A 13452-nucleotide genomic window follows, 5' to 3' on the forward strand; every position below is an offset into this window, starting at 1 on the left:
ATATTTATAGCCAATTTTGAAATATTCTATTTAGCCATGCATACTCCTTTGTATCTTTGGAATTTTTATAGCATTGTATGTTTTGAGAGTATTCTGCTACTTGGTTCCTTTCACAACATATTCACTGAGAAATGGCATGAGGGAAAAAACCTTGCTTATGTCAAAAAAATATTTCCCCTTTGTACAAGTGAAAGATTTCTTCTTCTTAAAGGAATTAATGTAAAACTCTGTGCTTTTTCCTCCAGAGCAACTTGGAGCCTCTGTCATCACTAGAAGATTTGGATAATACGGTTTTCAGAGTTACAGAACGGAAGAACAGGCTTTCTGTAATAGGTAATAAGACATTCTGTTGCCACCTTTGAAGTTGTTGGGCTGCTGGAAATATTATCTAAATCAATGGTATATTTAGTATGCAAATATTTGCTATATTACATTTCTAGAAGTCAAGAAAGGAGCCCATATTTACTTACTGATGAAACAGAGAATTTTAATAATTATTTGAAAAATGTGTCTGTAAAAACTTGTGCAAAATTATAGATATGTTATACATTCTATTTCAAATGTAGACAGATCTTCAAAAATGCTGTCCTTCCCATCTGTTACTTAATTATAGATGGTTCCTCCTGTAACTTTTTAGTACTCAGTGTTTCTTGGAGTTTTACATAACCATTTGCAAAGTTAACATCTACACTTTTTCTTTACCTCTTCCAAGTAGTCGAATTGTACTCATCATTACTTTTAAAAAACCTTCTATAGCTTTCCTTAACGGCCTTCATTAAAAAGCCATGTTTTTAGTTGGGAGTTGATCAGTCTTTCCAGAATGCAGCAATATTTTTTTAAATTCTCTGAAATGTTTGGCTAAGATAACATCATGCAATGCTGGTTTTGCAGCAATGGTTTCTTCAAACCAGCACAAATTTTTATGAGCTATATCTACTTTACATTTCCGTCAGTTTGGAAAAGGCCCCGTGCTCCTTGAAAGCAAATTTGTGTTTGATGGGGGAGAACTCAAAGAGGAATCAGTTCCCTCCACAATGCTGTTGGGGGGATGTGTCTGTCTGTCTGATTGTGCTGCAAGATATTTTTAAAGGCCTTGAATGTTGTAAAGGGATCTGTGTGTGCACACATACATATTTGTTGGTATAGAGTTTGGAAATATAGAGTTCCCCATCAAGTCACCAAATAAGACAAAAATACACTTTGAAATGTTAAAAATTTGCAGTGATTCCTTCCTGCAATGTAAGTAGGTTCCTATATTGCTAGATTATGTGTGCTGTGAAGGCAATAAGTGGAAGTTCAACGAAATACCGTATTTTTTTCTTTCAAAAAAGTGCAAATAGATCATCATCATTACCATAGATTATCACTCGTGGCTGAGTATGTGTCAAGGACAGAACGCCACCAGATAAGATTCAACACAGTTTATTAAAGATACAGAACCAAAAATGCTCGTAAAAAACAAAGAGCTAGGCAAACACTCGCCTTCAATATGAAAAGTCACTCAAAAACGGTTCAAAAGCTAAACCGGATTAAACAGGAGTTTAATCCGGGTTAAACCAAAAATGCTTACTTCAGCCTGGGACTTTAAACAAACAAAAGCTGGTAAATAAAGATTCAATAGAACATAAATACTGGCAGCAGATTCCTCTCTGCTACTCAACAGCTGTGGTTGAGCAACTAAGTTGTTACTCCTCCGTGCAGCGGGCGAACTCCGGGTCCAAACACATCAATCAGGGTTGCAGCGGTCAGCGGGGTCCCAATCCGGTCCGAGGTCGAAGGCCAAGTGCAGGCGTCTTAGGTTCCACGAAATCCTCCGATAGCCAAAGAGAGGGTAGTCCAAGGTCGTAGTCAGCCAGTCAGTCAGTCAGTCAGTCAGTCAGCCAGTCCAGCGTCAATTCCGAGTAGGTAAATAATGTCCGTCAAGAAGACGACGGAGGTCCAAGCTAATAAGATTAAACACAGGTTGCACAACAAAAGCCCACACAGTTCCTCCCGCCGTCTATGCCCAGTGTCCTTGGTAACTTACGTATTCAGCAAACGAAACACATCCGTCTTCAGGAAATTCCCAACAAGAGCCCAAGCGTTCGTCCAGATTACCTTGCCCAACGCAATTAGCCCTGGATTCAAGACCCCATTTTATGCCAGTTACAACTCCTCATCGCTATCAGGTGTTACCCTAATTCCAGGTGCCTCATCATCATCATCCTCATCAGAGCTAAAACATCTTTGACTACGCCCCACAGCATCCCCAGCTGTGGATCCCGTCCCATCCCTCCAACTCGTCCACGGGTCCGATCCTGCAACCCGCCAGTCGCTTCCCATGCTATCATTACCAGGAACACCCAAATCCTCCCTCACACGAGTCCATTCCATGTCATCCTCCTCTGAGCTAACCACCTCTTCCTCCATTCTCTCAGTAAAACCCTCAAAGGAGTCTTCGTCAGTTGATTCTGCAAAGATGTCCCGCAGCCGTTTCCTCTCTCGCTCCTCAAGAGAGTCTGACTCTCGAGGAGTCTTACGACCACGTCTCCCAGTATTGGAGCCATAAGGCTCAACCATAACAGTATGATTGTCTTCCAAGGGTAGAGTTCTTGAGAGGTGGGTCCATAAGTGACTGTAGTGACCTATTGGCTAAAAATATTTACAAATACATCTACAATATATACAAATAGATAGCTCTTGATCGCAAAGGGATATTAATTATCTTCTTATTTGAATTTTAAAAATAAACAGGTTATTATGGCCGGGACAGAAGCTCTCCTCCTCCAGGATACATTCCAGATGAGCTGCACCAAGTGGCGCGGAATGGGTCATTCACGAGTATCAACAGTGAGGGTGAATTCATTCCAGAAAGCATGGATCAAGTAAGAAAACTAATCATTTCTGCCATTCTCTTGCTGCTTTAAAGCCTTGTGCCACCTTGCTTTTTTCATTGGCTTAGCATGAAGCTCAATGTAAAGGAACCAACCACAATACTACAATGTTACAAATTCCATTTGTTACAACTACTCATATTTTGACATTTTATGGAAACATACAGCAAATGCATTTATTTTCCTTCTTTTGTATTTTTCTTTTCCTGTTTTTGTTATTGTATATAGCTCAGAATCCTTTTGAACATTTTTTTTTTACAAAAATAAGGAAGTGAATCATGGTAGATATAGATTGGCCACCCTTAGGACAACTGCACAGATAGCATTCATCCCTGCCTAGTTACCTGGCTATTCATTCTCAGCTACCAGATGCTTCTGGGGAAGCTTTAAGAATATAACCTTCTGGATGTTGCCAAAATGTAGGATCTTCTTGACCTGTTTACGTTCTCTTACAAGTTGTCTATTTATGTTAAATAGTCTGAAGAGCTATGAATATGAGAGTGCTTCTGTCAGTCTGATATATTTTTCCCTCAGATGCTGGATCCATTATCACTGAGTAGTCCTGAAAACTCAGGCTCAGGAAGTTGTCCTTCACTTGACAGTCCTTTGGACGGGTAGGTGCTATTAAAACTCATACTTCTTTGTACTATATACTTGAAAACTGCTAGTCACAAAAATATCACTGCATTTAGATTTAGTAAGTATTGTTTTGTTTTTTCAGAGAAAACTGCCCCAAGTCACGGATGCCGAGAGCCCAGAGCTATCCAGATAACCACCAAGAGTTTTCTGGTGGGTAAACCAGACAAATGCAGCATCCGGTTTTTCTGTTGTAACTTGAATGTGTCTCTGGATGAATACATGAAGTTTAGCTTAGTGCTATTTTATTTATAAAATAAAAGTGCAGTTGTACTATTATGTGATCATACAACTATTTAGAATGCAATTTTTAAAAAGGGGGCTATATCAGTATATTAAAAAATAGCATGTACTGTATTTGTAAATTGTGAGTTCTTCAGAACAGCAGATGATCACTGTTGTAAAATCATTATTTTGCTAGTACCAGATCAGATTTAAATGGAACAGAATTTATAAATTTACAGCTTCAGAAACTATTTAGCAAGTGTTTTTCATATTGCAGTGAATGGTTAAGAAATCATTGTAGAAATTGTCCTCTGCAAATACACTGTGCAAATAACGCAAGTTCACCTGAGGAGCTGAACTTGATTAATTTCTAACTGCTGACACTTCAGCTTTAAAAATAAACATCTGTGGAATTATTTTAAAAGAATGCTTGCACACTTAAGCATAATTTTGAAAGACATAAACATTTAATACAGTAGGGGACATAACAAATGCTTTAAATTACTGCAGGTGGTGGTTTATTCAGCTTCGTTTTCTCAAAAATAGGAGAGGGTAAGGCATAGCTCTCTAGATATTGTTGGAAATCAGTTCCTAATATTTCTCACTGTGTTTGTTAGAGGCAGTGGTATTAGTTGCAGTTCTTGCATGCTACTGTCCTGATTCAAAGATGAGTGCTCACAAATTTCATCTTACTTTCAAAGATAGCTGATTAAATAGTATATGCAGAGCCATATAGTAACTAAGGAATGGAGCCCCCAGATGGCGTAGTGGACTAAAGCCTCGTGACTTGGAGGTTGGGTTGCTGACCCGAAAGCTGCCAGGTTCGAATCCCACCCGGGGAGAGTGCAGATGAGCTCCTTCTATCAGCTCCAGCTCCATACAGGGACATGAGAGAAGCCTCCCACAAGTATGGTAAAAACATCAAAACATCCGGGCGTCCTCTGGGCAACGTCCTTTCAGATGGCCAGTTCTCTCACTCCAGAAGCAACTCAAGTTGCTCCTGACATGAAAAAAACCCCTAAGGAATGGAGTATGGATGTGGGGGGAAAATACCTCAGATGACAGAATTACTAACAGAAAAGTATAAAAACATGACTTGGAAATGATGATGATGATGATGATGATGATGATGATGATGATGATGATGATGATGATGATGATTATTATTATTATTATTATATTTATTTATATGCTGCCCTCTCTCCCAAGCGGGACTCAGAACAGTTTACAACAAAGATGGAAATATATGAAAGATGGTGAAATATGAAATTACTTTGTAGTGTGTGAAAGCAGACATTAACACTTGTTTTGTTCCAAGTTCCATACATAGTAAAAATGTAAACACCCAAGCTGAGAGAGATAACTCTTGGTATGTTGCAAGATATATGCTCCTTTCAGATTTAATATATGCTATGCACAAAATGACACCATGCTTTTAACCAGCTCATTAGTCTCTTTTCCTCTGACAAAATCAACTGGATGGAAAATAATGATCATATTATTGTTTCTTCAGATTATGACCTCCCAATATTTGAGAAATTTGGGAAAGGTGGAACGTACCCTCGAAGATATCATATTTCTTACAGCCATCAAGACTACAGTGATGGTGAGTCTTCTGTTCAGTTTGTGGCCTTCTATTCTGTGCTGAAAACTGAGGTGGGTTTTTTTTTTTGCACATTTCTTCAAGTTGTCGTGGCTGATGATTTGACTGGAACCTTTCCTGTTAAGAAATCTGGAATAATTTTCAATTATTTCTGATTATTCACTTTATTCTCCTATTTTAATAAAGGTACCAGAATTCACTCTATTACTGAACATAAGCAGGAATATGTAGTTTTCTGAACCATCATTATTATGGTTTGGATCAATTCAATTTTTTTCATACACCATATTTCTGGTTTTGTTAAGGATAATAATTGAATTCTGGTATGAGTTTATCTGCAATATGGTGCAGGCACAGGACAAGAGCTAGCTGTTAAAAAGATGAAAAAGAAATAGAAGATTCTATATATAGACATTCAAGTTGCCAGGCTTCCATCTTTCATAGATTGTGTTTGTTTAATTTATATCCATCTTTCACTTAGTACTAGCTCACAATATAACTGACACTGTCTTATTCTCTTCAATATATGAAGTACATTAGATTTTAAGAGCTAGGGGTTGCTTTGCTAAGTGTAAGAACAATATTTGAAGGTATGGTGTTAGATGTAGTTTTTCTTTGGGATGAATCTACCATTTCAGATACAATGCTTTGTATCTAAAGGAGTAACTAGTGCTTTATTGTATATACTCATCTGCAAGTCAGCCTCATTTATAAATGGAGGGCAAATTTATGGATTTTGATGTGACCAATGGATAAGTTGATGGTCATTGCATGGAGAGGGGAAGGCCCTAGTGCCATCTCAGGGTTGGTTGTTCCTTGCCACCACCGTTATTTTCTTAACCAGACATTCAAAATGGACCAAGATTTTTCTACTTTATTCTGAGAAGGGGATGATTATCCTACTTTGACCAATGGATAAGTCGACTCAGGTTTTTGGGATTGATATTTTTGACTACAATTTCTAGACTTGCAAATGAGTATATATGGTACATCAAGTTGTGGTCAGTGTTACAAACAAAACAAAGTTATCTTTTGTGGTACTGTACTGTAGTATTTCCTCACTTGTTCCTGCAGGTCGTAAAACTTTCCCGAGGGCTAGAAGGACACAAGAAAACAGCCTACGCTCTCCAGTTAGCTTCAGCCCAACTGATCACTCCTTGAGCACAAGCAGCGGGAGCAGCACTTTCACTCCAGAATATGAAGATGGAAGGATGCGGAGAAGAGGCAGTGACATAGAGAATCCTACTTTGACAGTAATGGATATCAGTCCACCTAGCCGCTGTAAGGAAATAGATGAAAGTCCATTTTAATGCTTTACCTGAAATTGATACCCCCCCCCCCCCCCCCCCCCCGCGTTTGGTCAGCCTTGATTTTCTTTGTCCCAGTACAAGGCTGTGTTGATATTACAAATGTTAAAATGCAAAAATGAACAAAACAGGACAAGATGACTTAGAAATAAGCAACCTAGTTTCCGTGGGACAGATTCTGAGGGCTATTAGAAAGGATTGTATTTCACTATGCTGTTTCAGAGAGCAATTTTATGGGAGATAGTGTTCTTTGGGATGCTGGATTTCGTAATGTAGAGACCCTCAATAATTTGTAAGAAGATCTTTAAAGAATCTAACACTTACAGTGAATGGTGGATTGCATTATGTATTCAGGGAATGTCCTGTGACCAATACCAGAAGAAAAAAAATACAGTGGCACTCCTATAGGCATATTTTATGGAACTGGATTTTTGTTGAATTATTGTAGAACTGGAAATTTAGAGATTCCCTTTTAGAACATTAGGAGAAACTGTTGTAGAACATTACTATTGGGGAAAAATACTATTATTTAGTAGTGACAAAAAATCTCTAATACCAGGATAAAAGGTAAAGATACTAGATTTGTGTCTGAGTACGGAACTTTAAATTTTTGGTTTTCCCAACAGTAGTTACTTTGGTTGCATCTACACTGTAGAATTAATACAGTTTGACACCATTTTAACTTCTATGACTTATTGCTGCAGAATCATGGGAGTTGTACTTTGGTCAGATACCATCAATCTTTGGTAACAAGACAAAAGACCTTGTAAAACTACAACTTCCAGAATCCCATAGCATTGAGGCATCGCAGTTAAAATTGTATCAAATTACATTAATTCCACAGTGTAGCTGCTCCCTTATTTTCAGCCTGTGTGAGGCATCTTTTCGGCCCAGAGTAGTTTTATCAATAAAAGAGTTACTTGGTTAATATCCTTTCCTCAGTTACATGGATAAATAGTATGAGGCATCACTGATTAGTTATTTGTTAGCATTGTGCTGTGCTTAATGAAACATGATGGCATTAGCTTTTTGGTACATTGTGGTAATACTTGCTGTGAGTTTTTGACAACAGGATATGCTTACATTTTATGATAATCTGCTTCTCTAAATGCACATGAACTAAACTCAAACACAGTGATTTGTGCATTGTTGGGCTTTTCTGCATACCTGAAAAGATTCTGAAATGTTTGTTCTTGTCATATTTCACCTTGAATAGTATCAGTTTTATTTCTTATTCTGTTTTCAGCACCACGAGCTCCAACTAACTGGAGACTTGGGAAATTGCTGGGCCAGGGTGCATTTGGTAGAGTTTATCTGTGCTATGATGCAGACACAGGACGAGAGCTGGCTGTTAAACAAGTTCAGTTTGATCCTGATAGCCCAGAAACCAGTAAGGTAAGAGGAGTGGGAGGTTCACGCTTTTCAGCAAGCTGGAACTTGAAAGAAACCCTGGTTTTTTGCTCACAAACATTCTGCAAATGGTAAAGGTCCATGATTTCTTACCATGGGCTTCTCATCCATGCTTGGTTGGTTGTGATCTACTGATTTGGTATTCTAGCTTGCCTCTTTCCCAGTAACCTAGCTTCATTGATAATTATTACATGCATAATTTTTATGTTTCTGTTTAAATTAATCATTTGTGTGCTACATACATGTAAACATAAATATCAGAGATTTTGGGAATAGTCATTGGGTGTTTTCTTCCTCCCAATTAGCTGTAATTCTGAAAATGAATATTGACCAGTTCTGAATGAATCATGGACTCAAATCTGTAAATTCCATGAATGACATATGTATTGTTATAAATAGATGGATAACGGGCTCCTGGTAATGGAATTGATTGTCTCAGCAGGTGGTGAAGTATCCTTATTTTGAGGTTTTAAAACAAAGGTTGTATGGCCATCACTTAGGAGTGCTTTAGATTGAATATTTCTGCATGGAAGGAGATTGGACCAGATGTGGTCCTTTCCTATGAAATGCAACCTGAATGCCCCATGTATGTGTGTCTTTATGGCTCAAGGCTGTGCATTCTGTCAGAATCTGTTAAAATGGTTTGGGGTTGTACTTTTGCTTTTCAGGAAGTAAATGCCCTTGAATGTGAGATCCAGCTGCTGAAAAATCTGCTACATGAAAGAATTGTCCAGTACTATGGCTGCCTGAGGGATCCTCCTGAAAGAACGCTCTCTATATTCATGGAATATATGCCAGGGGTAAGACAGAAATCAGCAGGTAGTCAGTAATTCCTAGTCTCCTGTGGCATCTGTGTATGTGCAGTTATGTATATAGATACAATTACATGTAAGGATTGGCAGTGTATGCCCCTCAACTTCCCTGGGTTCCTTACCTCTAAACATTAGGGGGGGGGGGAAGGTTTTCAAAATTTTATTTTGCTGAAAAGGCCACTCCTGTGACAAGGGAATGTTGCCACTGTTTGTTGATCTTCTAACCTCTTTCATGCTGAAGGAGAGCTTTTTCTCCAAAGCTCCAAAAAAGTGAAAATCACTTCCTAATTCAGAAAAAAAATCTTCCTAGAGTGTCCTTCAGATGGTAAACAAGCCCTCATGGCCTCTAGAGTGCATTGACAGGGATTGGAGAGGAGTTTAGCCCCTAAATTTGAGATAAATGACCAATTCGGTCAATCACTAATCCAGTTTGCAAATAATTATTTTCTTTCCTGCTTAAAGACACTCAATTGCCTGTCCAGAGAATGCGGTCAGATGTCACACACAAAAGATGTTGCAATTTGTGTTATAGTATTTACTTATCCGCTCTTCTGTAACAAGGTGTACAATTCTTGTATTTTGTCCCATTTGACTATGAAAAGTTCATATTTTTCCATTTCCACCCCATTTGAAATCATTTTGAGATGCATAAGCCACCAGTCAGGTGCTGACAGTTAAAAGCAGTATTCCCAAACTGTGAACATTAACTATAGTTAATCAGTTATTACTGGAGGCTCCTTCTTTAGGAGGCTGGATGGCCATCTGACGGGGGTGGTTTGAATGCGATTTTCCTGTTTCTTGGCAGGGGGTTGAACTGGATGGCCCATGAGGTCTCTTCCATCTTTATGATTCTATGATACTCAAATCTAATGCTCACCATTTTTGGATAAATTACCTTGCCAAAATCAGGGTGTGCTTTTAGATTTGTGTAATACAGTAATCTTAGTGCTGAATCAAAGTAATAGAGGAAGCTGTTTCAGGAGTACCTGGAGCTCTTATTTTAGAAAAGTCATCTGTTTTTGCTCTAAACCTATTTAGCTGATTGTGATCCCTTTATTTTATTAGTTTTAAACTTATTTATTTATGCAGTGCTTTTGACACGAAATTTAAAAAAATCAGTAATAATTGCCATGGTTCAATGCTGTGTAATCATGGAATTTATAGTTTGATGAGGTATATGCACTCTTGGACAGAGAAGGCTCACAGCCTTGTACAACCACAGCCCTCATAACCCCACAGCATTGAAACAAGGCAGTTAAAGTGGATGACAGCATAGATACACCACAAGGTTTATTTTCCATTGCTGAAAGTTTTTGTGTTTTGACACAATTGTTTTTAAAGAAGGAATTCTAAGCAGGAAACTGTAATGGGGATATTAGAAAGAGTGCACATTTTGCTGCTGCACATTACATTATCCAGCAAATACTTTTTATGATTTCAGGGTTTAAAAAAATGTTGTGCATATTACTTTCAATGGCGCATTAGACTCGATTAAATATAGGTAGCTAGCTGTGCCCGGCCACGCGTTGCTGTGGCGAAGTATGGTGATATGGGAAATAAAGTATTGAGGAATTGGTGGTAGTTAAGGTCAAGGGTAAAGGTTTTCCCCTGACATTAAGTCCAGTCATGTCTAATTCTGGGGGTTGGTGCTCATCTCCATTTCTAAGCCGAAGAGCCGGCGTTGTCCGTAGACTCCTCCAAGGCCATGTGGGATGACTACATGGAGCGGCGTTACCTTCCCGCCGGAGCAGTACCTATTGATGCACTCACATTTGCATGTTTTCGAACTTCTGGGTTGGCAGAAGTTGGGGCTAACAGTGGGGGCTCATTCCGCTCCCCCAATTCAAACCTGTGGCCTTTCGGTCCAGAAGTTCAGCAGCTCAGCGCTTTAACACGCTGTGCCATCAGGGGATATTATTTCCTAAAGGTTGTGAATATACAATATTTCTGATTGGTTTTTTTTGTTTGTTGGAGGCAAGTATGAATGCTGCAATTAGGAAAAATGATTAGGATGTAATGGCCTTGCAGCTTTAAAGCTTGGCTGTTTCCTCCCTGAGTGAATTTTTTGTTGGGAGGTGTTAGCTGGCCCTGATTCTTTCCTGTCTGGAATTCCCTTGTTTTCAGAGTGGTGTTGTTTGCGATATTTTATGTGCTTCTACTGTCTGTGGCCCTGAGAAAACAGAGGATTTGCCAGACTTTGATGATGGGAATACTTTGTTGGGAGGTGTTAGCTGGCCCTGATTGTTTCCTGTCTGGAATTCCCTTGTTTTCAGAGTGGTGTTGTTTGCGATATTTTATGTGCTTCTACTGTCTGTGGCCCTGAGAAAACAGAGGATTTGCCTGATTTTGATGATGGGAATACTTTGTTGGGAGGTGTTAGCTGGCCCTGATTGTTTCCTGTGTGGGATTCCCCTGTTTATTTACTGTCCTGGTTTTAGAGATTATATTGTTCTGCATTATTCTATCCCAGTAATTATTTCATATTAAAGAAGAATCTCACTTATCCAACATTCGCTTATACAATGTTCTGGATTATCCAACGCAGTCTGCCTTTTCATAATCAATGTTTTTGTAGTTAGTGTTTTAAATTCATTGTGATATTTTAGTGGTAAATTTGTAAATACAGTACAGTAGAGTCTCACTTATCCAACATAAACGGGCCGGCAGAACGTTGGATAAGCGAATATGTTGGATAATGAGGAATTAAGGATAACCCTATTAAACATCAAATTAAGTTATGATTTTACAAATTAAGCACCAAAACATCATGTTAGACAACAAATTTTTCAGAAAAAGTAGTTCAGTACACAGTAATGCTATATAGTAATTACTGTATTTATGAATTTAGCACCAAAATATCACGATATATTGAAAGCATTGACTACAAAATTGCGTTGGATAATCCAGAACGTTGGATAAGTGAGACTCTACTGTAAATACTACATAGCATTACTGCGCATGGAACTATTTTTTCTGTCAAATTTGTTGTATAATATGATGTTTTGGTGCTTAATTTGTATAACGATTACCTAATTTGATGTTTAATTGGCTTTTCCTGAATCCCTTCTTATTATCCAACATATTCACTTATCCTGCCGGCCTGTTTACGTTGGATAAGTGAGACTCTACTGTATATTTCTAATCTTATATTATCTGCTCAGAACTGGATTATATGAGGCTCCTTCTACACAGCTGTATAAAATGCACACTGAAGTGGATTATATGGCAGTGTGGAGTCAAGATAATCCAGTGCAAAGCAGATAATATAAGATTATAAATGGGTTATATAGCTGTGTTGAAGAGCCTTGAGTCTACACTGCCATATAATCCAGTGCAAATTAGATAATCTGTGGAAGAAGCCTAAGTGAGGCCTAAATCTGCCTGTCCCCGAACTGAAACCTGGCTGTCCCTTGGTTGCTAGGCAACCAAGTGGGCAGAGATTAGCCCTCTAAACTGGCAGCAATTGGATAAAAAAAATTATTGCTCTCCCTCTAATTAGGACTTTATTTTTCTTTTCTTTTTGTTGTATCAACCTTGAGGCATGGATGATGGGTTGTGTTGTCAAATTTTGAGGTTGGGGGGCCTGTACTTTTGTTGTTTTGTGAATTGCCGTGATGCCATCACTCTTTTATATATATAGATTGATGTTGTTCTTTCACTATTCAGATACAAACTAGTAATAGGTGGTCTTGTGAATCTACCATGTCCAATATAGTGAGGCGGGAGGTTAAAGAACCCCAGGAAATACCATATATGGGCAGAGATGGCGACGGCTAGCGACCCGGGTGCATAAACTCACAGAAACATGTGATTTCTGGGAAATCATGTGTTTCTGAAGAAATGAAAGCTAAAGATAAACAAACAGCGCATGCGCACGCAGGCGCTCTGAATGATTGTGAACACGGCACAGAAAGAGTGCGGCCGGACCGCTGGTCAGCGCTGATTGGGTCCAAGTCAAGGAGCGTCACAACTCTAAGCCAATGAATTTGCTTGTGGGCGGGCATAACCCGAACCCTGTAGTGTGTATAAATATTTACTCAGCCCGCCGCTGGGGGTTCCTCCTGGGAGAGCACTTATTTTGTGCGAGGGGGAACCCTAGTGGCCACTCGTCAAATAAAACTGCTTTCTTGGAATTACTCCAGTTGTCCGTCTCCAATCCCTCCACTGCGCTCAACAAGGACCGTAGCACAAAGGTTCCGCTACAATAGCATTTTGCTTCTTGGAACAGGAAAAAAATGCCATATGGTAAAGCAAAAAATGGGGAAAAGAGAAAGTGGCAGTTGTAAAAGAGTTGGACTGGAGGCAGGGATCTAGAATTACAGTTAGCCCTTTGCATTTGCGTATTTAATTTTTACATATTTGATTATTCACAGATTTCATTAATATGCTCTCTAGAAATTTCTAGGTCTGTCAGGGCAATACTGTGGTCAATTTCTGGCAGAGGTGACAGAGATCCTGACTTTTCAGTGTTCTCTGGTATCGTGTTTTGTTTTCTATGCTCTGCAGATGTCTCTGCAGAAGCCTCTGCAACCTTCCCCCTGCTTTCTTCAGCTTACAAAATCAATCTGTGGCCCCATTTCTTGTGC

General features: G+C 38.9%; 1 protein-coding gene across 1 annotated transcript in view; it reads left to right on the top strand.

Moving 5' to 3' along the window:
• Positions 1-13452, top strand: part of map3k2 (mitogen-activated protein kinase kinase kinase 2) — a 55163-nt gene that overhangs the window by 26312 nt on the left and 15399 nt on the right. Inside the window, exons 7-14 of the mRNA XM_008118788.3 lie at positions 246-333; positions 2734-2864; positions 3408-3487; positions 3595-3662; positions 5248-5340; positions 6412-6618; positions 7891-8039; positions 8723-8854. Of these exons, the coding sequence (XP_008116995.1) occupies positions 246-333; positions 2734-2864; positions 3408-3487; positions 3595-3662; positions 5248-5340; positions 6412-6618; positions 7891-8039; positions 8723-8854 (948 nt within the window). The remainder of the gene's footprint in view (positions 1-245; positions 334-2733; positions 2865-3407; positions 3488-3594; positions 3663-5247; positions 5341-6411; positions 6619-7890; positions 8040-8722; positions 8855-13452) is intronic.

This window comes from Anolis carolinensis, chromosome 1, assembly GCF_035594765.1.
Source record: "Anolis carolinensis isolate JA03-04 chromosome 1, rAnoCar3.1.pri, whole genome shotgun sequence".
Lineage (NCBI taxonomy): Eukaryota > Metazoa > Chordata > Lepidosauria > Squamata > Dactyloidae > Anolis > Anolis carolinensis.